Raw genomic sequence first — 26652 nt, 5'->3', positions numbered from 1 at the left:
GCGACCAAACCATACTTCCCAAGTGGGCACCGACCGACCCACACGGATTAGCATCGAGCAATGCCACCCCAGGCTTTCTAGGAGGGCCACGTACCTTGCAGTGGTGTCTTGAGCTTTCCGGGACGACATTGTACAGGTCAGTGTCGAGCGACGTCACCCCGAGAATCGATCTGAATCCAACCTGTTGTGCTGACACGGTCTGCCACCTCGGCTCCGCAGGCCGCCTGATGATGATGTGGCTGCGGGTCGCTACCTGAGGGTGTGTGGCGTCGGCATATGTAGTATCAATCCCATTGATTCTAAACTGCGTTGGTTGTTAATTACATTTTAATAATTTTAACAAAATTATTGTCATATATAGTAAGACTTGTGAAGCTCACGTAAACGTCAGCGAGAAAAATATTGGTTATGATTCGAAAACTGAAGTCGCGCAACTTGATTAGCTGGCCAATATAGGCAATTAAATGGCATTAAGTGTTACAGATGAAACAAGCGGAGGATCATGTGATTGGACGAACGCAATCGACCTCCAATGAGCCTGTAAAGACATGCAAACAGAGTACCAACTGAGCCTCGTGGGCTGACGAGACCGTGTTCGATCACCCGACAAGTAACCTTTATTTGACTGAGCCCAGCAACCACTAGCTTCCGAACCTTTTGTTCATCCGCGAGTGAGCAGTTGAATCAACGTAAATGACTGAACCTGCTGCTTTGACATACACTGTGGTTCCCCAGAGAAGAAAGGTGGACGACGACGAACAAGAAAAACTAGAGATTCGAACAAAACAAGCTCTGTTTTCTCAGGATCTCTTTCTTCTCTTTCTCTCTCTTTCCGTTTCTTTTTCTTCTCGTTTTCGTTATTTTCTTCCTGCTTACCAGCATTGACCCAAAATAAATCCCTAGCAGTTGTTGATAATTGAATGCACAATAAACAATAGCCATGTGATGTTCGAATAGAACCATATAGATTAAGATATCATGATGTTCAGAACATACGCAAGATAGGCTTAAATGGATAGTTAAGTAGGTAATTGTGAAATTTATTTTCCATCGTTAGACACAGCCATCTTTGCACAAAATTAGACTTGGGCATACTGAGTGCTAAACCGTCATTCTAATCAAATTCTATTTCTTGGTTGAGGTCAGTTTACGACTGCCTTTGGGTCCTCCTTTCAATAACCAAAAATCTTCCACCGAGCATGTTGCACATATCCAGTCTAAATGTTGAGGCCAAAGGCTTCACCGATTTGTAGCCGTTCTATGAGCGTCTAAAGCGTTAGCACACTGAGGATTGCACCAATCCGTTAGCATCGATTCTTGGCATGTGGTTAAAATACTCAAGACTTGTGAAACAAGAGGTCAGTGTAACACCTTGATTAGCGAATATCTCCAGTGGTGCTCGTTCATTTCTTGATTGTCATGTATATCCTATAATTTTAGGAAGGTGATGGACTCTTCGCCTTCTTAATTTCAGTGGACGTCTGCTGGTGGCAGCGCAGAGATCGTTGTGAATGGAGATACAGGTTTATTACCTCCTGATGGGAAGGAGGGCGTCAAGCCGCTTGCAAAGAACATCGTAAAACTTGCTACCCACGTTGAGGTTAATGGAGCCATCACATGGCAGAGAGGATTGCACCGTTCTTGAGATGTCTGATGTGTTAATAAAGTGGAGGAACAAGAAGGGGCATTGACATCCCATTTTCCAAGAGTTTGATCTATTTTAGCTTCTGTTCTTTTCTTTTGGTTTCTTTGGTTCTATTCCAGTGTGGTTTCACACTCCGGTGATATAGTTTTCGACGTTTAGAAACATATACTGTTGTTCATTGATTCATTCATGGTCGGTCTTTCTTTTGAGGGGTTTTTTCTCCAGTATGAGGAGATTGTTGGTTGAAAACAGCGTTGATGAACAGAAATCTGAAGTTATGGTTGTGGACAATGTACAAATTGTTGAGATTGTGATATAATATTTCAAGTGAGAAGGGCCTATTGCTCCAACTGCGATGTCATACATAGTGCATGAACTTTCAAACCTGTTTCTACCAACATGAAATGGCAAGACTTGCAACATCCTATTATGTTGCAACGGTGAAGGCAATGATGTCAGGAACAACAAAAACTTGATGGCGTCTGAAGTGGTACCGTACTCCAATGCTTCATCAACAACTTGAGAATAGTCATCTGATTCAGTGAACGGAGATTTTGATAGATTTATTGAGCGCCATCCTCTTGGCTATTTTGTACCTTACCATTCTGAGGATCTTGTAGAACCAGAAGGCACTGACCAGCTGCAAGCCCAATGCCATTGCCTGAGAAGCCAAATTAACAGAGAAACTAGATGAGAAGTCCGCTGGTTGTAGCAGCACTAGGTTCGGTTCAGGAAGACCAAACCCATTTCTGCATAAAGATTAAGATATAATTGATCGTCATCGTGTTCATCAACCACCACTTGTGTACCTTAATAAGCAATGGGTAGTCTGCTGTCAAGGTTACATATGTGAGATATGGACCGCCAACCATCCTTGCCAAGGAGAAGATGGCAGCAAACAAGATCTGCATCACAAGCAATCACTTTCTTATCTCTTGCTTCTGCATCGATTTTTGTTGGATACGTTAGCTTTCATTACCCAGAATTTACCACGTATTTGGAGATTATACAGTATCCTTCCCGTCATCTATCTGTGCGTGTGATCCACCTAGGCTTGCTCTAAAGGAGTCGTGAGGTTCGAATCGGTTTGTGTTTCGTTAAAAGAGGGAACCCGGGTGTTTAAATCGTCTCATAAAGATGTCAGTGCATTTGGTGTTCGTCTGAGAGAGAGAGAGAGAGAGAGAGAGAGGAGAATAAATTCTTTATATCTTTGACACCCTCTCGGGCGGCAGATTTCTTTTCTTTTTATACTTCTTTTAAACCATGCAATTTGATAGTTGTAAGAAGTGAAAGATATGGGTTAGATATCTCACGCACGTCAAATGCTAAAGTGAGGTTGGTGTCTCGGTAGCCGAGCTCCTTCAGAAGTTCTCTCATGTGTAAGAAAGGACTGGAGATCTCCGTTAACCACATTGCCGCAACCATTTCCGAGCCACACTGTAAGAGAAGCCGAGCTGAGAACGACGGGAAGCATATGGATTCATCGAAAGAAAAGGGTCTAAAAAGAGAAAAAAAGAGTCGCGGGACGGGGTACGTACCATTCCGTAGGCAAGACCTGCTGCGATGCCGACAATTCCAACCATATGATGAACTGAATTGTCCATTCTGGTTATCTTGTCGAAAAGGCAGCATATCAGATCATATATCAGATAAGACAGAGTCACGGCCAGCGCTTTCATCTGAAGGATGTTGGAGGAGGAGAAGATGCCCAAAAATTAAACAAGAATCCAGTTGATGACATACCATTTCTCCAAAAATACTTGGGAGTCGAGGCATGTTTTCTATCTCGTGAGTAGAAAGAAGAAGGGAGATGCACAAAGGGAGGCGGTACCTGCAGTTCAGACGACCTCGATGCCAAAGGACACACAGGGCATCCCCAGTGCTGTACGGATAGAGAGGCTAAGCCAACAGCCACCGCAGCGTGGACGGTGGAGACGACACGGTTGCAGAAATCAAAGGAGCGGTTTCGAAATACATTCCGAACTAGTAGGAAGGTGGTGGTCCAGAACAACACTCCCGAGATCACCCAGCTCACAATGTAATCTTCCATCTCTCCGCGATAACTTGTTCCTGTAATTCAACACCGGACGGTTTCGTCTTCCTAAGAGCAATCTACATCCTCTTCTTTAGCTACCAGACTTGAGAATCATGTTGTGAAGGAAAGACAAGTTGGATCGCATATGACTCGATGATTTGGCAAGGAGAAGGAATCGAGGAGTAAATTATCAACTTTGTAAGAGGAGAACCGATCGACCTGCTTCCTCTAAGTCGGTTGCCTCGATGATGTTAAGAAGGAATCAGGAAGACCAAAAAGAAGTGAAATTAAAATTCTTAATGAGTACTCTACCTTTGTTCTTATCCAAGAATCAGAGAGATGAGAATTCTCCAGTCTGAGATTAGGTGACGAGAGAGAGAGAGAGAGAGAGAGAGAGAAGAACACCTGGATCTTCAATCAATGTGGAGGAGGAGGACAGCTAGAACCAAGTCCGCGTCCCTTGTTCTTAAAGAGCAACATAACATGACTGAGGACACACATACCATTAACGTCAATTAGTTGGAGTTTGGTATATGATATTGATAGGGCACCTTTTGGTAACTTGCCCTTCTGTCACTATTCACAACCACCTCAGCTTCAAGAACAATGTACCAGATCACACCCCCTTCCGTAAAAGTCAGGACGAAGCCGACCAAGTACAACACCGTTCTGCAAGAGTCGGGATGACGCCGACCAAGTACAGTGCCATCCCGCAAGAGTTGAGACAACGCCGACCGAGTATAGCATCGTCCCGCGAAAGTTGGGACCGCGTTGACCGACGCCAATCGGGTATAGCATTGTCCCGTAAAAATCGGAACGACATCGCCCAAGTACAGCACCATCCCGCGAAGATCGGGATGGCACCGACCGGGTGCTATGTCATCCCGTAAAGGTCGGGACGACACCGAGTACAACACTGTCGTCCGACGGCATGACACGGAGAACACCCCACGTAGGCTCCAGGAGTAAGCCAACCGCCCGATAGGTCAGCGATCATGAATATGACAGGTATGACCGGTCCCCTGATGGAAGGATAAAAACTTGTCACAGGACCAGCGCTAGAGAGGATTCTGAACTCATTTTCCACCCAGTTCTAACAAAATCTTTAGAAGGATAGAAATCGGGAGCTCCCTTCCCAACCTATAGGCAGAGACCGATGACAGAAGGCACCCGGGACTGATCCAACCCGACTCCCTCTGCCACTGTGTAAAGAATCACTATCAGATATTTATCGGAAGGAATCCCCAAACCAAAAAGTGAAAGCTGAGATATGTTTTTCCGGTAGTCTGGTTGTCCAGTCCTTTGGAGGACTACTAGTGATACCAATATTGTAGACCAAACCCAACCAACCTTTAACCGCCCCATCCGATGTGCTCCCAACGACAGACGATTTCAGCTGCATGCATGCTGTTAAGTTTGTTCGGCTAATCTCCACCACAATCTCTCAACTAATAATAATAATTCATATGGGGGCTGACTAGCTGTGTGCAGAAAGTTCATATATATATATATATATATATATATATATATATATATATAGGCAGAAGAAAGAGATCCGTTGGCCCATGGGTGTTGGCGTGCGCTCGTCATGCCGATCCTACTCGGTGGTAATCTGTCCTTTCCCGATCGAGCAGCCAATGCTCCTCATACCAATCCTACTGGGTAATAATCTGTCCTTCCCCGATCGAGCAGCCAATCGTCACAAAGCAGCTTTTTTTCTCTCACGTAATCTCAGAAGAGTTGTGGCTTGGCAGATCAGTGGACCAGCTAATTATATCCCACGGATATCCTTCGTTTTCGCATCTTCAATTACTGGTTTTTGATTAGCTGCTGTGATCTCGACAGAGTAGCCAACTCAATTAATTCGCCTGTCTGTCCCTCTTCTATCCCAAAATAGACACACAAGTTCATATATATATATATATATATATATATATATATGAATTGCTGTGAGGGTACAGACTCCTTCGCTGGCCTACTGCTCCATTGATTGCTCATCCGTCACAACAAGTTGACGCACTTTATACGCTGTGATCGATAGCCAGCAGATATTGTGTGATCGAGTCTAAAAATCCCTGAGCAATTCATAGATTAAATGCAGCGGCCGTTTAGTTAGTTGCACCTGCACACCTGCACCTCCACCTGCCTCGTGTGACGCCCATCTATCGCAGCAAGTTGGCATCGATAGCTCCCCATCGACGTCAGCCTCTAGAGATTGAAAGCTGCGGGCAGAGGGAGCATACGAAATGTCCTCAACTGCGTTTGGTGGCTGCATTTATCGTGACATAGGGTCCGACGATCTGGATTAATAACTCCAGACGACGTGCCACGCAAGTAGATATAAATTGCAGCATCCAGCTGAACTGTGACATATTATCGCGGAGACATACAAACTACTTTATATACATCACGTTACCCCCCAAGCACGCACTTGCCGCGTGTGTTCGCATGCGCGTACGTCCGAGCATTCAGATGCGCAAGCAGGAATACACCTGGAGGAAGTGTCGGCAAGTGAATGATTCCAAAAGACTCTGCTACCAGGAAGGAAGCCTACGGAGAGCAAGCTAAGCATGATCGATCCCGGTAGGACCCAAACTATTGAACTCATTATGCTTCCGCCTCTCTCAGCGTATCGCTTTCACATTTTCCACCTTAAATTTGCTGTATAATTCTCATCTAAAAATGCACAACTTTTGTATAGATCCTACTCTAACCACAAACGGAACACGAGCACAAGATCTTGATCTCTTATACATAAAGAAATGATTGGACGCACCGAGCTAGTTGTCCTTTCCATAATAACCTCCTCTGGTTGGGAAGCCAATCAAGATTTCTTTGGAGAATCTAGAAACCAAGCAGCTGCTTGCTGTGGCTTCTCCTGCTGCCACCACATTAAACCTGAGACGAAGAGGAAGCACCACCCGCGTCGGGCATAGGTACTGCATTCGAGAATCACAAGGCCAAGGAGATTGGAAATGAAGAGTCGACACCAAACCATGGACATATTCAAGGCAATGTTCTTGCATCCTTAAGTGGGGGGCTTGCTTGGACTTCCATATATATATATATATATATATATATATATATATAATGTAATTTATTACTTACGATTGACATTATGTAATTTATTAGTTACCGATTAATATAATTTTGTTTTGAGTTATTGACATCTAACGTTATCTGCCTTGGTGCGGTAGAACTCGGGCACCATGAGTTTTCAAGTCAATTCGTCAGGAAGAGGGAGTTGATATATGGGTCAAACTTTATGATCCTTAGTACGGCGTGTAGGAGTCTTACTAGATTATATACATATATATATATATATATATATGTATATATATATATATATATACATATATATATATATATATATATATATATGTATATATATATATATGTATATATATATATATATGTATATATATATATATATATATGTATATATATATATATATGTATATATATATATATGTATATATATATATATATGTATATATATATATATATTTATGTATATATATATATATATATATGTATATATATATGTATATATATATATACATATGTATACATATATATATACATATGTATATATATATATATATATACATATGTATATATATATATACATATGTATATATATATATATACATATGTATACATATATGTATACATATGTATATATATATGTATACATATGTATATATATATGTATACATATGTATATATATATGTATACATATATATATATATATATATACATATATATATATATATATATATATATATATATATATATATATATATATATATATATATATATATATATATATATATATATATATATATATATATATATATATATATATATATATATATATATATATATATATATATATATATATATATATATATATATATATATATATATATATATATATATATATATATATATATATATATATGTGATTCGATCGTTTTTTTTGACCCCTTGCACCATCTGTTGAGTCATTGGCCGTTTACTTGCAGTCTCGTTAAAAGATTGTTAGTCTGCTTATCCGATCATAATATGAAGTTTGATAAATGTAAACCCACTCGGTGGTTGATTGATACGGTTCTTATTTTTTTTTCTTTCTTCATTCCATTAAATTTCTTTTAGTACCTTTCTTTGATTCCTTCCCTACCATCTTATGGAGCATCTTTTATTATGAATATAATATTTGATACTTATTTTTTTTTGCCTCCCTAAACCTCATTTTCATTATTGTTGTTATCTTGATATCGTCGATCGAGAATCGATACAACTCGGTTTTATCTCGAATATATAAGATTGTTCGGATGACCCTTATGACGATCTAAGTTAGAAGATTTCTCAATCCGACCCCTTCGACAATTCAAGCAGGGATCAAGTTTTATATCTTAAAAGCCGATGGAGGTAGACCGTAGCTAACAAACACTAACTCGTATATTCTGTAGTACATTTATGAACAATCGACCTGTTCGACCATTACTGATAACTATCAAGTCGGAAGACTATCACCCAATCAAGTCAGACGACTATCACCCAATCGACCGTACGCCGATTTGATTGCCATGGAGTCATTGTTGTGATCCATTGTCTATTTCATAATCCTTCCCTGTTGTTCGTCGTCGGAGGGATGACTCGAGCCTTGCCCTATAACGTCAGCTCCTCGGTGGCCGACACATTTAAGAATCTAGCCACAATCAGACGGCATCACTTACATTTAACCAAATGACATTTAAGAACACAACCCGTCCAACGTAGAGACAGAGAAGGATCCTCCATACTTAACGCATACAACCGACCCACTGCACATACAAATTAGCAAAGATCAGATGCAGAAGCACCGCATCAAAGTAAAGCAATAGCTAATGATTAATTGCACCTCCTGTCATTGAACGAACATCTCGAGCACAGTTCCGTGTGACACATGCTCATCAACACAGCGGGACATGTCTAGACTATCACATCAGATTATACTACCACGACTTATTAACTTCAGTTTTTAAGCAAAGATATAACATGAACAATAAAAACGAGCCCACAGAAATATTAACGGTGGGCTCAACTAATATAACTTTTCAGAGAGAGAGAGAAGGCCTGGAACTTCACTGCTAGTTCTCTGTACCACCTGAACTATATAAGTTTCGCTTCTACCATATTAACAGAAACATTGTTTTTCTTTTTCCCGTTCGAATTCTTCATGGAGAATATAGCCGGGTGCGCAGATCACAAGTATATACTTTTCCTGCTTGTGCACTTGGACAAATATGATATATGAATTTGTACCATTACCAGAATGATGGCAAGGCTACAATCATTCCCTCCTGTATCTTTCCCAGAAGCCTTTCTTCCTGTGAGATTCATTTTCAGTTGTTGACCGTGAAGATCTACCAATAGAGAAACGTTGCCTCAAAAATGACCTGCCAAAAGACGATTGGGTGCTAGAACTGGCACCCATCTTGGGTCCGTCACCAACCTTCTTATGACGATCACAGATAGCATCTCCATGTGGATCATTGTCAGCTACTCCAATTCTGGAGAGCTTGTTTCTAGCCTTCGTTTCAGCTTTCTTAAATAGCTTTGCTGCAGATTTTTCTCCATGTGTACAGACAGGGCATGTTGGATCATAGCGGTCAATTTCAGTCGTCATTTTCTCCAAGCATTCAGCATGGTAAATATGTCCACAAACCAAAACAGCAACCACACAATGCTCCATTAATAGCTTTGAGCATACTTTGCAAGTCGGCTGATCAGGAGAGACTTGTGTTGTCTGCTGAGGATTTGATCCTGTTATTTTGCTGCTACTGGAGGTAAGATCATCACTGTCAAATGACCATCTCTCCCTATTTGAGGAAGCCACAAGCTCAGAAAAGGTCCGCATCGACCATCCATCAGAAGACTCACCATGAGAACCTCCTGTAGACAATTCATTGCTGCGGAAAGAGAGCACAAAAGAGTGCCTTCCTTCGGGAGAACTGTTCTCATTAAGGGATTGAAGAGATGGTATCCTGCTATCTGAGATCTGGCGACAGAGTTGAAAGCCTGGTGATCGGCATGCCCTCCTCGATGAAGTAGGATCTAAGGGTACAAAACAACTCGTAGACGATGATGGATCTGCTTTGAACGAAGATGAGGAAGGAGTTGAAGGCACTGAAACTGATATTTTTCTGTTCTCATCAAGGGAATGAAGAGATGGTATCCTGCTGCCGTCAGATATCTGCCAAGAGAGTTGACAGCCTGGGGATCGGCATGCCTTCCTTGACAAAGTTGGATCAGATGGTAGAGAACAGCTCCTGGACGATGATGGATCTGCCTTGTATGAAGATGAGGAAGGAGTTGAAGGCACTGATTTCGAAAATTTGACGTCTGGAGCACTTGCAAAGTATGACAACATAAGGGAGCCCTTACTCTGAATATTAAATAAAATGGTACCATGAGACTAAGTAAATTCTAAAGTTTCATCACCATAAAGCTAGGTCAATCAGAATGAACTAGTTTTGTTTATTCAATCTCACCTTGCCGGATGAATTGCTTTTGATGGACTGATCATCTGTAAGATAAAAAAAATCTTAGATGAAATGCCAAAAATTAAAATTTCCAAGAAATCACAGACAACTGTAGTATCAAGTTATTAGAATTGGAAGACTGGTTTACTTATAGAAACAGCAACAGACAAATGTCCTCATCAAAGTCCTAGAGATCACGGATTACTACTCAAGTTTTTGATCCGGATGCACAATCAGCACATACATATGATGTATCTGCATAATAAACATAAAGACATACCACTTGTATATGAAAAAATACTTCCCACGTCATTTTAATAGGAACAGTTTATATACTAAAAAATGTGCAAGATATTTTTTTGGTATTGTGGACCGAAGATGACATCTTTAATCACATCCTTTCAACTAAAGCAATTTTTCAGCATTCTTCTCACAGTATTTCTTCAACTTTATCCACCTGCAGTACTATCCGACTATGTGCTTAGGTAGAGAAACTTAGTTATTTAAAGTGACCCCCTTCTTCACATCCCACTGCAAAATCACGAGTAACTGCTTCATCAAAGTATGTGAAGAATCGACCATCTTGTGAATATTATGCACTTCTGATCAAACATAAAAAGAATATCAAGCAAGCAAAGAACACTAAGCAAAAAAGTATTTGTTAATTGCAAGGAACATGGTATCGTGCTGACTGGGTGTATCGATCACTGGACGAACTAGTACATACAGATCGACTCCAACTTACAACACATGGTGCATCGGTAATACTGGTTTTCCAAAAAATGATTGGAAATTCAAAAAAATCATTTTAAAAGTTTTTCCTAATTTATTGGTATATAAATCATATTTAAATAAGAATAAAATGTGTCTAAACAATAAATGCATAAAAAATATAGGTTATAAGAAGGTAAATTTGAATTTACTTTTTGATTAGGAACTTTAATCACTGATCTAGAGCTTGATTACCACTAATCACCGATTAGGAATTTTAATAATAAGTGAGTGTGTGAGAATGAGAGAGTGAATGAGAGTGTGCATGAGCAAGTGAAGGAGGGAGAGGATTCAAAATCCCAAAGGAGGCGCCACTGATCAATTTGACTATTAGGGCTCGATTTGACCCATCATGGGTCAGTCAAAATCTGACTATTACCAACCTGTATCGATCAGTAATTATTGAGTTTCAATCGTATCGACCCATACACAATCGATATCGACCAATACCAGGTTAGTTTTCTACATACCATCCGAAACAGACTTGTCCATATACCGGTCAGCCCGTTTCATACTGACTTGGAAATTAGGTCAAACCTTCATTAATTGTACAGAAAATTCAAACGTATTTTCTGAACCTTTTGGTCCTCACCCAAAATTTGATTTATGAAACCTTAGCTGCTAAAGCATATAGCCCAAGGTTAGTTTCATCTGAGAGAAAAAAGTCTGATGGTAAGTGAACCAATTAAAGAAAACTATGAACCTTCTTTCCTAAGATAACATTTGCAACTGACACACCTCCAAAGCATATAGTTTTATAAAGACCCCAAGAAAAATCATAAAACCATATTGCAGCGTATTACTTACATCCTCTATCTTCCCAAAATCATAAAGCTGATTTGTCCTCATGATATTTTCCCGAAATCATACATACTCCTTTATTAAAAGTTAAAACATCCTTTGGACACATGTTTTAACAAGACTATCTCTCAGACTAAAACCATCAATACCACTAAGATTTCCACTTTACAGTAAACCACCAAAGAAAAATCCCAGTAAAACATTATCCATAAACAGCATATCCCACTGGTAGTCTATGAACGGTATAATATTACTTAATTTTTCAGACAACCTACCAAGCTAAACATATGCACTTTGTTCAACTAAGTTTTTTTGACGTGTAACAGTGAGGGATCATAGGAGGAACCAGTATGAGATATCTTTGGTAGAATCTGTCTGCATTTATATGCTTCCTTCCTTTAAGATGAAATTTCAAACATAGGTACTACCTGAGAACTTTTCTTAACAATACAACTCACAACCTTTATTATTCTCTTAACAAACAATACATCTTGTGGATTCACTCACAGCCAATATTTGGAAGATGTTTGATACCAATATAGAAGGTTGTAGCAGTTGAGGCATAAAATATACATGAGATTGGATTATGTTTGATAACAATGTAGAAGGGTGTAAAAGTTGGGGCATATCAGACCATACATGTGATTGACTACTTGTGGATTGATTGGTACCAACATGAATTTATTTATCTAATTTTCATATATATGCATTAAAGATGTATATAAAATACTCTAGCATGGTAAAGCAAGCAATAAGAGAAGCAAATAATTTTTTAAAGAACTGACTAGGTGAATTCAAGCAGTCTTAGCAGATTATTGAGAACACATGCATCTTATGTAAAAATTCATAGCCCATATATCTATAATCACCATTTTGGATGCATTTACATTTGGATAACACAATGGGCTACAAGAGTTACTATAGTCTCCATATGTTTGCCTGCTGTAATTGATATGAGTTACCAATTAGTTGCAAGAACACAGAGTGAAAATGCATCCAGCACTACTGATGTACTGACAGATCTCTGCAAGAACATGTTTAAGAGTTCTAATACCAAGCATAATCTATAAAGCTGCTGATTAAATAATTGATCTTTTTGATGAAAATGCAGCCTTTCATAAAGTTGTATGTACGTAACTCCAAATTCTGTATCAAGACATAAATTGTACTAGACATAAATAATCTGGATTTAATTGAAAAAAGACAGTTTGATTGTGAAGATTGGGCCTGATCACATTCTATGGATCTAGATAGGTAAACAATAAAAAGGAGATTAAATATCTATAAAGAAAACACATATATAGACATCCAATTTCCATTTCAAACTCTTTCAACAAAGAGGATTTACCACTAAATTTCTATTACCTTAATCCTCTTCTTTTACAATGAAAAACATATCACTACATCAAACAAGAGAGAAGAACTATGGCATATTTACCTGCAGAAACATCTTTCAACTTCCCAGCACTCCCAGACCTAATTGGAGATTCATGCCACTTTTCTAAATGGAAAGCATCTGATGGACTACCTCTCACAAAAAGGCTTTCAGCTTCAGTGGGTGACTCGCTCCTAATCTGAGGTCCAACATTCCCACTATGATGATGAGAAAATTGAACAGCATTATCCATGGCATCCTCTATGTGTGTTCGGTTGTCCCACCGAAAGCTCCAAGTAGGAGAGCGTCTAATGTTCCTATATGTTGAAACATCAAACTGAGCTGGGCTCGGCAAGGGTTTGTCTTTCACAGCCACACAGCAATTGGCCCCCATGTTGGTTCTGGTACTGAATTTCTTTTCTAAGAACTTAGAATGAGATTGAATTTACAAACAGAAGTCACAGGCTTGTTCCCGATTATGTAGAGACTCAAAAGAGAATGTCATATCTTCAATCTCCAGCTATTCCTACAAAAAGAATATGCATGCCAAGTATTAAGATGCTGCAGAACAACATAAATGAAAATTTACGAAACAAATTATTCAAAACTTGAGAGAATAATAGCAAGCATCAACTAGAACCGCAGAGGTTAGTTAACAAAAGGAGGCACGATGCTAGAAGGGTATACAATTTGAAAACTCATCCTGCCTATTTCAAATTGGGAGATGCAAGAAATGTTAAACTCTGTCAATTTTTTCTCAGAGCTTGCTAGATTAAACATTTAAATCAGCCATTGACCTCAAGTCAGTCAGACAAGTACATATGCACAGACACAGAGAGAGAGAGAGAGAGAGAGAGAGAGGGATTCCAACAGTGTACCACTGTAAAAGGATCATCAATCTTATCATGGATGATAGAAGGTGACCACCAAGAAAAAAAAAGGGGTAAACTATAAAATTTTGTAATAGGCATGAGGCATCATATGTAAAGCTAAAAGTCACTTGCCCTGATTGCCTTGATGAGCCAGTCATGCATCAAACTAGTAGAAATTTAGGTTGAATATGTAGTCCACAAATCCTCCAACTTTTTCTCATAGTAAAATTCTATTTCCCCTTTCCATCAATTAGTTGAAAAAAAAAGGAAAACAGTGAAAAATCAATCGCAAGACAAACCAAGAAAAGTGTAACCCGAAAATGGGAGTCTTGTGAAGTAACAGTTCGAATCATCAACAACAAATCAAACAAGGAAATTTTAAGCCAGAGAAAAGGGACTCTTTTGAGATTATAGTTCTAGTCATCAGCGGATACACTTAGCAGTTATCATTACTTAACAAGCAGTAAAAAAAAGAAACTAAAAGAAGTTAAAAAGTTTATCTCAACAAAAATTCAGATAGAAACTAGTAGAATTCCAACTATTTTCTCGTTGCTCCTTGAGAAATCGCCACCGAAAAAAAAAAAGAACAAAGGAAGGATTGAAAGAAAACAAATTCCTGTAAAATTTCGATTTTGACGATTCAGTATTTTACGATACATCTACAAACCAAAAGAAAGGATGATAAGCCCTTTAAGCAGATAAAAGCTATTGTGGCGTGAAGATGTTTCTTCGGATCAGATGGCATAAGGAAGTCCAAGTTGTCGACATGAAAAGGCTTCGATTAAACCCAAAACTATATGATCCGAAGGAGGCAACACATCACCTACTTAGTTAGGCGATCTTCTCTAAGTACCAAAACTTGCAGTTACAATCTCAATTTTATAAAATAACAAAACTAAAGAACTACTCGAGTTGGGAATTTCCGATTTTTTACAAAAGAAAAACAGAAAGAAAAAGTATTTTTCGCAATAAACAGAGTTGCACCTCAAGGGCTGAAGAACCCGATTGGTGAGCGAAAGAAAGCACGAACAAATCAAGCCTATGGCATCCGTAACTACGATACGAGACCAGCAGGTCGATCAGGTCAAGGCAAGCCCCGCCGCCGCCGGCTTCGGGATCAGCCAAGTAAGCTCGGGGGTTTCGGATCCAACCCGCGGATTGCTCCACTCTCCACGGGTCCTCGGCCTCGCGGAGAAACCGAGAGAAGACCGAAGCAACGCCTCCCCTATTGCTCTCCTATCCTATCCTAGTCTCTCCTCTCTTCGATCGAAAACCCAAGCTCCCACATAAGGAGAAAACTAGGGCATCTACTTTCCGCCCGCTTCGCTTCGTCTACCCTCCGCTTGTTGGTAGGGTTTGAGAGAGGGAGAGGATACGGGTGTGGCGGAGAGAGATCGGGTGTGTACATAACAGACGGGAACGAGCACGTAAGGGAGCAGACCCGCCGATCTTCACTCGCCGCTGATGTGGGTCCACTTAAACAGCGTCTGAGCGAGAAACCCGGACTCGTGTCAGGGGTGATTAGAAACATCGGTTTGCGTGTCATACATACTTATGGGAAAATATCGTGATCGTCGGTTTGTGTTATTTTCGTAATTATGAAATAAAAAAAAATTCATGTGTTAACGAAAAAAACAGTTGATTTCTTCTTCAGGCTCACGTAGTCAGAACTCATATGGGTAGATTATCTAAAATATTTTTAAAATATAAATATCGTGCTCCTGAGATATCATCTACATGTAAATCGAAGTTGAAAAGATTCGACCCAATCCCTTCGACACGAAAATTAATAATTCGAGATTTCTAAAAGTAAATTTGAATAGTTCAAAGAAAAAAAAATTATTTAAAATATTTTTTATTTAATAATAAAGGGAAGGCTTGAATTATCTTTTTGTCATAAAGGAAATAAAAGGAAACTTGTAATTATCTTTCTTATCACAATAAATAAAAAGAAAGCTCGTATTTTCCTACATTGAATATTTGTTTACGTACGTAGATAGGTGAAAGGTAACTTGGATCTCATGTATCAATCATGTATTTGCTGATAGTTGATTCCTTATCATTTGTCTCTCCTCCAATGTATGCTTCACGACTCTTGCGAGAGGGATTCGTAGCGGGTCATTTAGTTTATCTGGTATGAAAGTATTCAGAATCTTATCTTGTGGGTTAGGTTTTTCTAACTTAGGTGTATCGGGCATATTAGGCTTGTGCTTTCGTCGTAGTGAATTTCATTTTACATGAGTTAAGGTTCTCGACTCACGTATAAAGCTCATTTGTCTTTATGCCTTCGTCATAGTGAATTTGTCTTAATGTGAGTCGAGTTTCCCGACTCATATATCTTAAGATGCATTTGACCTTGCGCATATGCTATAACGGATTTACCTTGGCACAGGTCGAGTTTCTCAACTCACCTGTCTCGGGTGCATAAGGCCTCTTATTAGTGGATTTACCTTGGTGCGAGTCAGGTTTCTTGACTCATGCATCTTGGGTGCATTTGTCATTTTGCCTATATTGTGATAGATTTACCTTGGTATGAGTCAGGTTTCCCAACTCATACGTCTTAGACACATTTGGCCTTGGGCCTCCGTCATTATGGATTTACCTTACCGTGAGTTAGATTTCCTAACTCATGCATCTTAGGCGCATTTGGCCTTGCACCTCTATGATGGTGGTTTTATCCCTACGTGGATCGGCTTTCTTGACTTAAATGCCTCAAGTTCATTTGGATCTATGTCTTCGTCGTGACATGTTTATTCTCGTATGGGTCAGATTTCTTAACTCACATGCCTTAGGCTCATTTTACCGTGCATCTCTACCATGGTGGGTTTATCCTAGTACGGGTTAGATTTTTCGACTCATACATCTCATGCTCATTTGGCCCTGTACCATTACCATGGCAGATTTTAAGTCCCCACTCTATCATGATATATTTCAAATTTTTTCATCATGGTGTTATTCAAATTATTCCTCCACCATGGTGGATTTTTAGTGTCCTCTCTACCATAATGGATTTTAGATTTTTTTTACCATAGCAGTCTTCAAATTCTCCCTTCTTCATGGAGGATTTTGAGTCTCTTCTCTATCATAGTGGATTTTGGATCTTCTTGTCATGGCAATCTTTCAGTTCTTACTCTGCTGTGGTAATATTTCATATCCTCTCTCTGTCATGGTAGATTTCGAGTCATCTCTTTGTCATGGCAGATTTCAAGTCCTCTATCTATTGTGGCATGTCTGAAACCTTCCCGTTATGGCAAGCCTCTTAGGATCTACCCCCGAAGGGATACTTATCTTAATCATAGGAGGAGAGACACATGTCTCCTCCTTATAAATCCTCTCCTCTCATAATTTGAGGTTAATTCCTCCATTTGAGCCTTAAGAGTTATGAACCTTACTCCCAAGACCTCCTTAGGAGCGTCTCCCCTCTCACCTTGATTCTTAGTAAAGCGGGTCAGTTATTAAGTCCTTCATCTCCACATTAGTTCTGCTTACCGAACACTAGTCAGGATATCTTGCCTTTCTTATTCATGTTCTTCTCGATCCTCTAGTCGCTAGTTGATCGAGGTTTGTGCTACATTTTTTAATAGTGCACGGGTGGAGGAGGTCAGGTCCTCCTCCACCCTTGCACTATTAGAGTTTATAAGGGGCTGGGATGTTGAGTTTATAAGGAGTTCTCATGATCGTGATTCGGTGGTGAAAGTATCTATCTTGAATCGCCTTTGAACTAGGTACTTTATCTTGACCAAGTTCGACCTGCAAGTTTTTCGACTCGGTCAGTAACCTTTTGATTCTATCCCAAGGTCTTTCTACTTGTAATGGCCTTGAGGCGAGCATTCGTCTTCCTTTTCACCCAATGATAACGTTATGTCTTCAATAGTGAGGAATATTGTCTTCCCAAATAATGCTCATGGCATTTTTTGATAGTATTTATCATGAAATACCAATGTATCGACATTATTCTAATTTATCACTTGTTTCCGATTATATAAAGGTAGAAGTGGCTACTAAGTCGCTCAGGAGGGCTTTACAGTGAGTAGTGCTCCTTTCAACCCTTTTGATACTCAATAGTCTTTGTAAGTTTGGCTACTACTCTCGATTACCGACTGTGCTAGATTTAGAACCTCTAAACTTATAAGTCCGATATCAAAGAGTGGAGTACTCATACATGACATCATTGGTGTCTCAAGTCTAAGGATCAGATATACCACTAGGACTAACGGAATCGTTGTCTAACAATAAAACATTATTAACCATCCAACATTATGTAAGTGGATTAATCAATAAACTCATTCTCCAATGAAAATATGTATTGTATCCTTAGTGACCACACATGAGCAGCTATAAGACCAACTGCATCTATCATATGAATGGATATACAACACACCAGTTTGTTTGGTTATCTCGATGTCCCTCTCGAGTAACTTATGACCGGGATTATTTAGGATCTATGTTTAAAGGTGAATCAGTCTCATTATCATGATCTCATCATGATCTGATTCTCATTTATATAAATCCATAGACATCACAATATATTCAAGCAACAGACAATATAAAGTGATAAAATGCTAAATAATAATAATAAGAAAAAAAACTACGTATTAAGTCATCACTCACGTGATTGGCTTGCAGGACACCTATGACTAGTAGAAGCAAGTAATGATATTATTTAATACAAACCTCTCAACTTGTTACTCAATCATTAAAGCTAGCGACTCGACCTTCACCCACTTCATAAAGTAGTCTACTCTCACGATGAGGAACCTTCGCTAGCTAGAAGTTAGTGAAAATGGTTCTAAGATGTCCATGCCCCATTGAGCAAAGGGTCTTGTATAATCGATTAGGCTCAAATGGACTGTTGGCTAGTGTAATACCCCAACAAAGTTTTGGCACTAGTGGCACCTTCGGACATAGATCGTGTCATTACGTAACATCGACTAGTATAACCCCTATTAAAGCACCTTGAATACAAGGGTATATTCACTTATGTGCTCTCCACAAACAACTTTATGCACCTCAACAAGCACCTTGTTAGCTTCTTACGGTGTTAGGAACCTAAGGAAAGATTGGTTGAATAACCTTCGATACAAGCAATCGTTAATTATGTAATACTATGCTCGATGACACCTGACCCTTTAAGCCACTACGGGATCAACAAGGAATGTCTCGTTTATCTCATAGCATAGGATCTCGTCGATCTAACCCGGTTCTGTAGGGAAATCTAGGGGGGCAACATCACATGCGTAGCATAATAACATAAAACAAAATATTCAAATTTCCCAAAGAGTGTTTGTCATCGTACGAAGATTGGTGCCCAAAATTCATGAAACTTAAAATCATGTATATTAAATATTGTGTTACCTAGGGAGATCTTATATCCTTGAATCCCTACAGATCTCTAGGAGAGAGTGAAGGAGGTCAAGCATCATCATCTCTAGCGGTGATCCACATAGTAGAGCTACGACGATGCTCCTCAAATCTCCAGGCCTGTTATCCAAGGAGGAGAAGGAGAGAAGAATAGGAGATGACAAGCCAAAGAGACTGGCCTATGAACCATTGGTTCTCTCTTATTTATAGAGGTCACTTGTTAATATAATTCTAATGAATCCTATCCTATTAGGTATTGGATCTCCATCCAACTACCCAAGCTTCTTAGATTAGTGGATCTCTATCTAATAATTTCTCATTGGCTCTTATTAGATCTCATTCATATGATCCAGTAATTCATATGTCCTGTCAGAACTCTTTTTGGCTTAATGAATTATTATCTTCATAATAATTTACTCGGTTCATCGACTGTGAACGTACTAAGCCACTACGTCGCAGTCCCCATAAGATACAGAGGAATCCAATTTATTAGACTTGTCTATCTTCAGTTATTGTATTCCTATAGTCTTTAATCTTTCTAAAATCCCAAAGATCATATATCGGGCATGATACTATCAGACCTACACGGTTTCTACTCGAGTCTCACTCTTCAAATTCTCACGGAGAACTCTTTCTCTCTCAATCCGAATGACCCTAGCTAGGGATTTGTCTAAACGAGAATACATAGGATATTCCTCTTATGACAGCGAGATCAGATGGTCCTCTATCGACTCTCAATAGTCCTCATAAATTTTGCTACCACTCTCGATGACCGGTTGTACTAGATCAGGAATCTCCAGACCTATAAGTCCGGTATCAAAGAGTGAAGTACTCATATAAGACATCCTTGATGTCTCAAGTCTAAGGACCAGATACACCACTAGGACTACGGAATCGCTGTCTAACAATAAGACATTATCAACCATCCAGCATTCCGTATGTCGATCAATCAATGAACTTATTCTTCGATAAGCACATGTATTATATCCATAGTGTCTCCACATGAGCAACTATGAGACCAATTGCATCCATTATATGGACGGATATACAGCACGCTAGTCTGTCCGGTTATCTCGATGTCCCTCTCGAGTAATCTATAACCGAGATTATTTAGTATCTCTGTTTAAAGGCGAATCGATCTCATTATCGTGATCTCATCACGATTCGATTCTCATTGCATAGATCCATTGACATCATAATATATTCAAGCAACAAATAATATAAAGTGATAAAATATCAAATAATAATAATAAGCAAAAAGACCATGTGTCAAGTCACACGTGTTATCACTCACGTGATTGGCTTGCAGGACACCTATGACTAGCATGTTCCTCCTCGGTTGTGGCCATGTCATAATCTTCAATGGTTTAAGTCTGTAGCATCTCGACTACTAGCCAGCCCTCCCTCAAGGCTCGGCTAGAGGCTAACCTGGCTAATGCTTGGGTATTTTCTACACAAGGTACATATAATATGTTGAGTCAGGAGAAGCTTTGGGCTAAACATTGCATCTCGGTAAGGTACTTCTCCATTTTTTCATCTTGTGCTTTATAGCTCCTGTCAACTTGGCTCATGACTAGTTATGAGTCACTAAACACCGTCAACTCCTACACTTAGAGTTCTCAGGCGAGTCAAAGCCCTAAGAGAATTACTTCATATTCAACCTCATTATTAGAGATTTTGAACTCGCAATGAAAACTTCAATATATATCTACTTGTATGGACCTTTTAGGATAAGTCCATGCCACCCCTTTCAGATGTGATATGGTTGTCTACGAACAGGTCCAGCCTCATCGGCTTCATCCTAGGGCTAGGGTGTCAACTCCAATATGAAATCCATTGACGCCTAAGCCTTAATGACAACCCTCGATATATATTGGATGTCGAACTCATCCAGCTCTACCAACCATCTTAACAGATGCCCTAAGATATCAAATAGCGCAAGGATTTGTCTGAGTAGTTGATTGGTGATCATTTGTATAGGATACACTTAAAAATAGGGACGAAGCTTTCTTACCACCAATACAAGCATAAAAGCCAACCTCTTGTTAGGGAGGTATCACTCCTCGACTCCATTTAGTATATGGTTGACATAATAAACGGGTCTTTAGACTCCCAAGTTATCTCGCACCATTACCACGCTAGTAGCTTACTCGATGGTAGCAAAATAGAGGTTTAGAGCCTCACTCGGAATGGATGAGAGTCATGCCAACTTGGCAAGTTTTAACTTCTCAAACGTCTTGACATTTTTCAAACCAGGAGAAATCGTTCGGATTTTTTAATACTCGAAAGAAGGCAAGCACTTGTTTTCGGACTAGGATAGGAATCGATTAAGCACTATTATTCATCCTGTTAATATATATATATATATATATATATATATATATATATATAAACATCGTTGAAGCAAAATTGAAAACCACAGTTCGAAAGCAATTGAAACCTTCTTCCATGTTCATGGAATGATCTAATCCAAGTACATGTAAAGCAAAGAGGTTTATTGTAAGAATAATGTGTGGGTAACTTAGATCATCCATTGTAGCATTTAATACATTTTGCTTCATCACACATGACATATTCACAAGTAAACGGACCAAGGGATATGAGCATAAATTTGTATCTCAAGACAGTAACTTCCGATACATATCTTAGGAACCAAACAGTACTTGACTGTAGATCACTTATACTGAAAGCATTAGCTCGAAGTATCCAAGTGTTGTTCCCCAGGACCAAGCAACTTCGATTAGATCAGTTGGGTATGAGCTTGAAAGGAGGCTTGGAAAGAGATGGAGAAGGATCGTAGCTTCCGTAGTCTTTTGTATTGACTTTGAGAATCCTGTAATGAACAATGGAGATTTGTTCCTGGTGCAACCCATGCTTAGATAAATCCTGCCGTCAATGCAAAAAAGCTTGGTCAAAAGAAATATAAGAAGAAAGATAAACTGAAATTGTCTAACTAGTGATACGTAATCACTCAAGTGAGAAGACGCAAAACAAGGATTTTTCCTCTGGCTAACGCCTTCTTACTTGGCTCTTCTTTTGGCATGATTTTAGGAGTTTGTGTGATCTACTGGAACCACACCTCTCTCTACTTCACAATTCTCATTTGCCTCTCGATCTGTTTCTTAGTCATCATCGGTATGTACACATATACCTCAGAATTATAATTAGATTTGACGGACATCTACCTTCATCATGGACCCCGCTGGTGCTGCATATTTACCAAAAATCCTTGTTTGCCGCCCTGCAAAATCCATTACAAATGAAGCGTGCATACAAAACCTATTGAATATTTTTCCTCATACGTTACTACAATTTAAAGTTAAAATAATAATAAAAAATCATATCAAGAATGTAGTTTGCGAGTAAATATTCTCAAAGTTTATAGCTGTTTCGTTGACGGTGTGGATGTTGCCACTTGGGGTGACCATCCATCCATTTTCGTTATATGCTCCTAGAAAAAGAAAAGCTGCATCTTACACACTGGAAATGGAAAACTAGCGAGCGTTCCATTTACAAAGTGCTTAGCTTCTGATTCTGGATTCTTGGTAGATCCTTAATAAATGCATTAGCTTCTTTTTTTCTAGTACCTCATACTTCATATATAGATAGCACTGAGGAGCTTGCGAGACGTATATGAGGTAGTAGCTAGAGAAAAGAAGCTAAAACATTTATAAAGGATCCATCAAGATATGCTTACTACACGTATTGAGGAGCTTACTAAAGTCTAAAAGAAAGGGTTAAGAAACATATTATGATCGGTTTATTTGATGATGACTATCTCTGCGTAGCATTTGTCATTTTTACGAGAAGCAGAAAAAGGTACAGATATTAAACGCTACTTATAAAAGATGGTTTTGATATTGGATGCGTGATGAAAGCTGTTTAAGCGCGCCATATATCAAACTTCTCCTTCATCTATTCTGAGCCCTTGTTTCTTCTTCCTTCTGCTTTCATTTCCACGCTCTTGATGCTTCTTTTAGTAAGTAGTCCTCGGTTCAAACGAAAGAAACAAAAAAGTCGGAGAAACTTGTCCTTCTCGATTAGCGAAGGACAAGTTTATGTTTGTTAACGAAGGCTGTGTCCGTAATAACGACAAGAAAAAAAATCAGGTGAACATGTCAAGTAAACTAATTTTGGTGTGTGCTTCGACTTGATCATACTGCAGAATGTATTGTTCTCTGCATTACTCTAACCAGCATGGAGCCTATTACGCTAGGAGAATGGAAATTACCCAAAAGACTTGCCTGCCAATGCAATGGATGGAAGTGAAGCCAAGACGATAATTAGGAGGACAGTGAGCTTCTTGGGAGCCACCAAGACCATGATGGAAATCTTCCCTGAACTCCGTCGCAAATTCTTCCTTTCCTTCTTCTCCTTCTCCTCCTTCTCCGAGCGCATAGATAGATAAGAAGCGAGGCTTCGGAATGGAATGCAACCAGCAGCGTTGGTTGGCGAAGAACGGGTGAGAGATCGGGTACGTTGGAGAGTCAATTCTTTAAACGTGACAAGGCGAATCCCACTGGACTCTCAGTTTTAAGTTAAACGTAGAAAAAGTGGAGAGACAGTACTTTCTCCATGGAGCGTTAGGAGCTTAGATAGTAGCCATAAGCGACTCTCTCTCTCCGAGACTGACTTCAGCGCGTGCAAGTCATCGAGATGGCAACACCGCAGCATGCTTGAGATTTAAGCCATCAACCACCATAGAATAAGCATTGCTTTCAGAGAACCGGCTGCTTGAAGAATAAAGCAGTGGTGGTGCTACTGGGTGGACCATCAACTCTTTACTTATTTCAAACAAAGCCCGATGTGTATGTAGTGTAAGACTATTTGGTTGCCTTCTTTCTTGAAATTGATATTAGACGCTTAAGTATGTTGGTACGTGCAGGCAGGCGAGGGATGGGAGGAACATTTATTCTTCAAGGGAACCACCACGTTCTGTCGTAGTCTAACGAAGAGAGGGGACTGGCTTTTCTTCGAAACAAGAGGAGCCGTAGTGACATATTCGCGGCTATCAAAGTGGCTTGGAAGCTACTGCAGCAGCAAGCCGACCCATATAAAAGAGAAAGGAGGGTGCCATGCGTGAGTGCGATGCACTGTAACCTTGGGGATCATCGTTTCACCTAAAGAGGACCAGAGAGTGTATAAAAAGTAAACGAAGTGGATGCGTAGTGCTTCAAATCATCGACGAGGACAAGGACATGGAACCGACCACCCCGCTGGAAGACAACGGTGGAGAATGAAGTGATGCGTAAGGTTTTAATATTCCGATGCCTTTAGTCTCAGAAAGTGGGTTTTAATGTAATTAACTTTATGGAAAGTGACTTGACCACTATTATGTTATCTACAATAATCACAGTCATGCGATGGCTGAGTGCTGCGTCGTCCGATGCTGAGCTGCGCACCAAAAGTATCTTTCGCCTAAATGTATTAACCGACAAGGAATAATCGCGTGGAAAGAGGGAGAGAGAAGAAATCCAAGGCAGGGCTTATGGCCTGGACACGTGTGCGGTGCGTGGCAGTTCAACTCCTGGAATGTGGTTTTCTATAAATGGAAAGCGATTTGGGGGAGACACTCACATTTTGGAGGAGGTAATAAAAGCAATTTGCCTTTTCAAATTATTTAGACTCGTTTTTCACATGAATATGAAGGCTCACTCAGTTTTAACCCACAGAAATTAGAATATAATATATATATATATATATATATTAATTTTTTTCTACAGTTTAAAGTAGCTTGGAATCTTTTTCTAGAGACACTATGTATCGTGCTGTAGCACGTGTGCAAGAACATGCGACCAAAGTTCCCCTTCTCTTGCGTAGCAGTAACGTAGGGTGAGCCGTACACAACCCATCGAAACGCTGAGATTCCAGTAACTCACAGACCGAGCTTGAATGACCCCAGGCTTCTGATGCAACATGACATGATTCGACCAGTCAGATCGTGATCCACAAACTCTAAAAGCCTAGATTTCTCGACAGCTACTGTATCTCTCGAGAGGACTTGCAGCAGTTGCAGATAACAAGCTGCATCCCGTCCCTCACTCTATTCGGCCTTTTTCTTTCTATGCAACATCTGCGTTAATCTATCTCACCCGTGTCTCAGACAGCACATCCGTTGACTGGGCATTTGTCTCGCTGCTAGCAGCTTTTTCATGAACGGAGACCATATACCTGTTAAGAAGAGCCTTTGCAATTCCAGAGTGGGACGTAGGAATGTGGGCTAGAGTTTTACGGGCCGGGGCAGAAAGTTGAACGTGCCTTCATGTTTAAATGGGGTAATGAGCTTGTTCTGAAAAATGATCCATGGGATAGAATGAACAATGTTCTGTCCGGATAGAATTCTCATGTCGACGAGCATGAGAGATGGAATTCTCATGCGTTGGTCAGCCCGCACCAACCATGCATAAACAGGATTTCTTTTCGTTTCCGCATCATCATCGAACACAAACGAAGGACTCCTCTAGTGGTCGTTATCAGAAAAAGCGGTCGAAGCGAAAGAGCAAGGACGGGAAGGGTCGTTTTGTTTCTCATGACGTCGCTACCACTTCCACCATCTCTGTGGCTGTAACACTCGAACGTTCATCTTTCCTGCCGACTGGTTCTGACCTCGTGGTTGGGCCACTTCAAATAGGATTGCGTGACACAGCGGTACCGAGCCCTCTCCGTGTGTCTGTCCTAAGAAGGCTCTGCGCACAGTGGTAAAATGATGCGTGAGCACTTATCCACCCACCACCATCAGCTTTTCTCGGCCTCACATCACCTTCCTCCCAACTGCTCATCACGCCATGGCCACCAAACGGTCGAGGCTCGCTCTTTTGGTGGTGCAGAGTCGTACGAGTTTCCACAAGCAAAAAGCTCGCAGGAATACAAAGCCACTACACGAGGCGGTGGCCTTCTGATTCCTTCTCGCCTCAACTGGCCTCGAGGCCATCGATCTGAACCAGCAATGCGACCAAAGTCATTTCGTCATCGTGTCATGAGTCGACGGTACTAGTGTGTAGATCACAAGTTCCACCAGAGTGCAGCCCACCGTCCGTGGAGCTCGATGTGGGCTGCAGAAATTTCGTCAACTTCTGAACACACGTTCATCCAAGGTTCGTCTAGATTACAGATAGTAGCATGAAGATGCCAATACGTTTATAGAAAAAAGAAGTCTCTCTTTTATTTTTAATTGAATAAAAAAGTTGTAACAGGGAGAACTCTTTCAGAATCATACTAAAGGCGAGAGAAGATTCCCGTTTAATACCTTAAAATACCCAAC

The 26652-nt window shown here is 39.9% G+C and overlaps 3 protein-coding genes across 6 annotated transcripts; all 3 read right to left on the bottom strand.

The window, feature by feature from the left end:
- Positions 1-1903: 1903 nt before the first annotated feature.
- LOC103968801 (uncharacterized) lies at positions 1904-4133 on the bottom strand. 4 transcript variants are annotated; one of them, XM_065170834.1, is made up of 6 exons: positions 3993-4133; positions 3477-3715; positions 3184-3324; positions 2963-3082; positions 2455-2550; positions 1904-2306 (listed from the first exon to the last, which is right to left on the bottom strand). In XM_065170834.1, exons 2-6 carry the CDS (start codon positions 3693-3695, stop codon positions 2184-2186), a joined length of 699 nt encoding a protein of 232 aa, XP_065026906.1. In that variant the 5' UTR covers positions 3696-3715; positions 3993-4133; the 3' UTR covers positions 1904-2183. The 4 variants fall into 4 exon arrangements, with proteins under 4 accessions (XP_065026906.1, XP_018674611.2, XP_065026905.1 ...); XM_018819066.2 differs by having other exon boundaries at positions 3477-3921; positions 3993-4120; XM_065170833.1 differs by having other exon boundaries at positions 3477-3908; positions 3993-4113.
- A 4426-nt stretch (positions 4134-8559) lies between these two features.
- Positions 8560-15452, bottom strand: LOC103968800 (uncharacterized). The gene is made up of 4 exons (XM_065170832.1): positions 15015-15452; positions 13222-13684; positions 10221-10255; positions 8560-10114 (listed from the first exon to the last, which is right to left on the bottom strand). The coding sequence occupies exons 2-4, from the start codon at positions 13550-13552 to the stop codon at positions 9020-9022; spliced, it is 1461 nt and encodes a 486-aa protein (XP_065026904.1). The 5' UTR covers positions 13553-13684; positions 15015-15452; the 3' UTR covers positions 8560-9019.
- A 6437-nt stretch (positions 15453-21889) lies between these two features.
- Positions 21890-23998, bottom strand: LOC103968799 (protein CASPARIAN STRIP INTEGRITY FACTOR 1). Its single transcript, XM_009382116.3, has 3 exons — positions 23636-23998; positions 22577-22632; positions 21890-22277 (listed from the first exon to the last, which is right to left on the bottom strand). The coding sequence occupies exons 1-3, from the start codon at positions 23787-23789 to the stop codon at positions 22137-22139; spliced, it is 351 nt and encodes a 116-aa protein (XP_009380391.2). The 5' UTR covers positions 23790-23998; the 3' UTR covers positions 21890-22136.
- Positions 23999-26652: the final 2654 nt, after the last annotated feature.

Source organism: Musa acuminata, chromosome BXJ3-10, assembly GCF_036884655.1.
Source record: "Musa acuminata AAA Group cultivar baxijiao chromosome BXJ3-10, Cavendish_Baxijiao_AAA, whole genome shotgun sequence".
Classification (NCBI taxonomy): Eukaryota; Viridiplantae; Streptophyta; class Magnoliopsida; order Zingiberales; family Musaceae; genus Musa; species Musa acuminata.
This window is presented reverse-complemented; position numbering and strand designations above follow the sequence as displayed.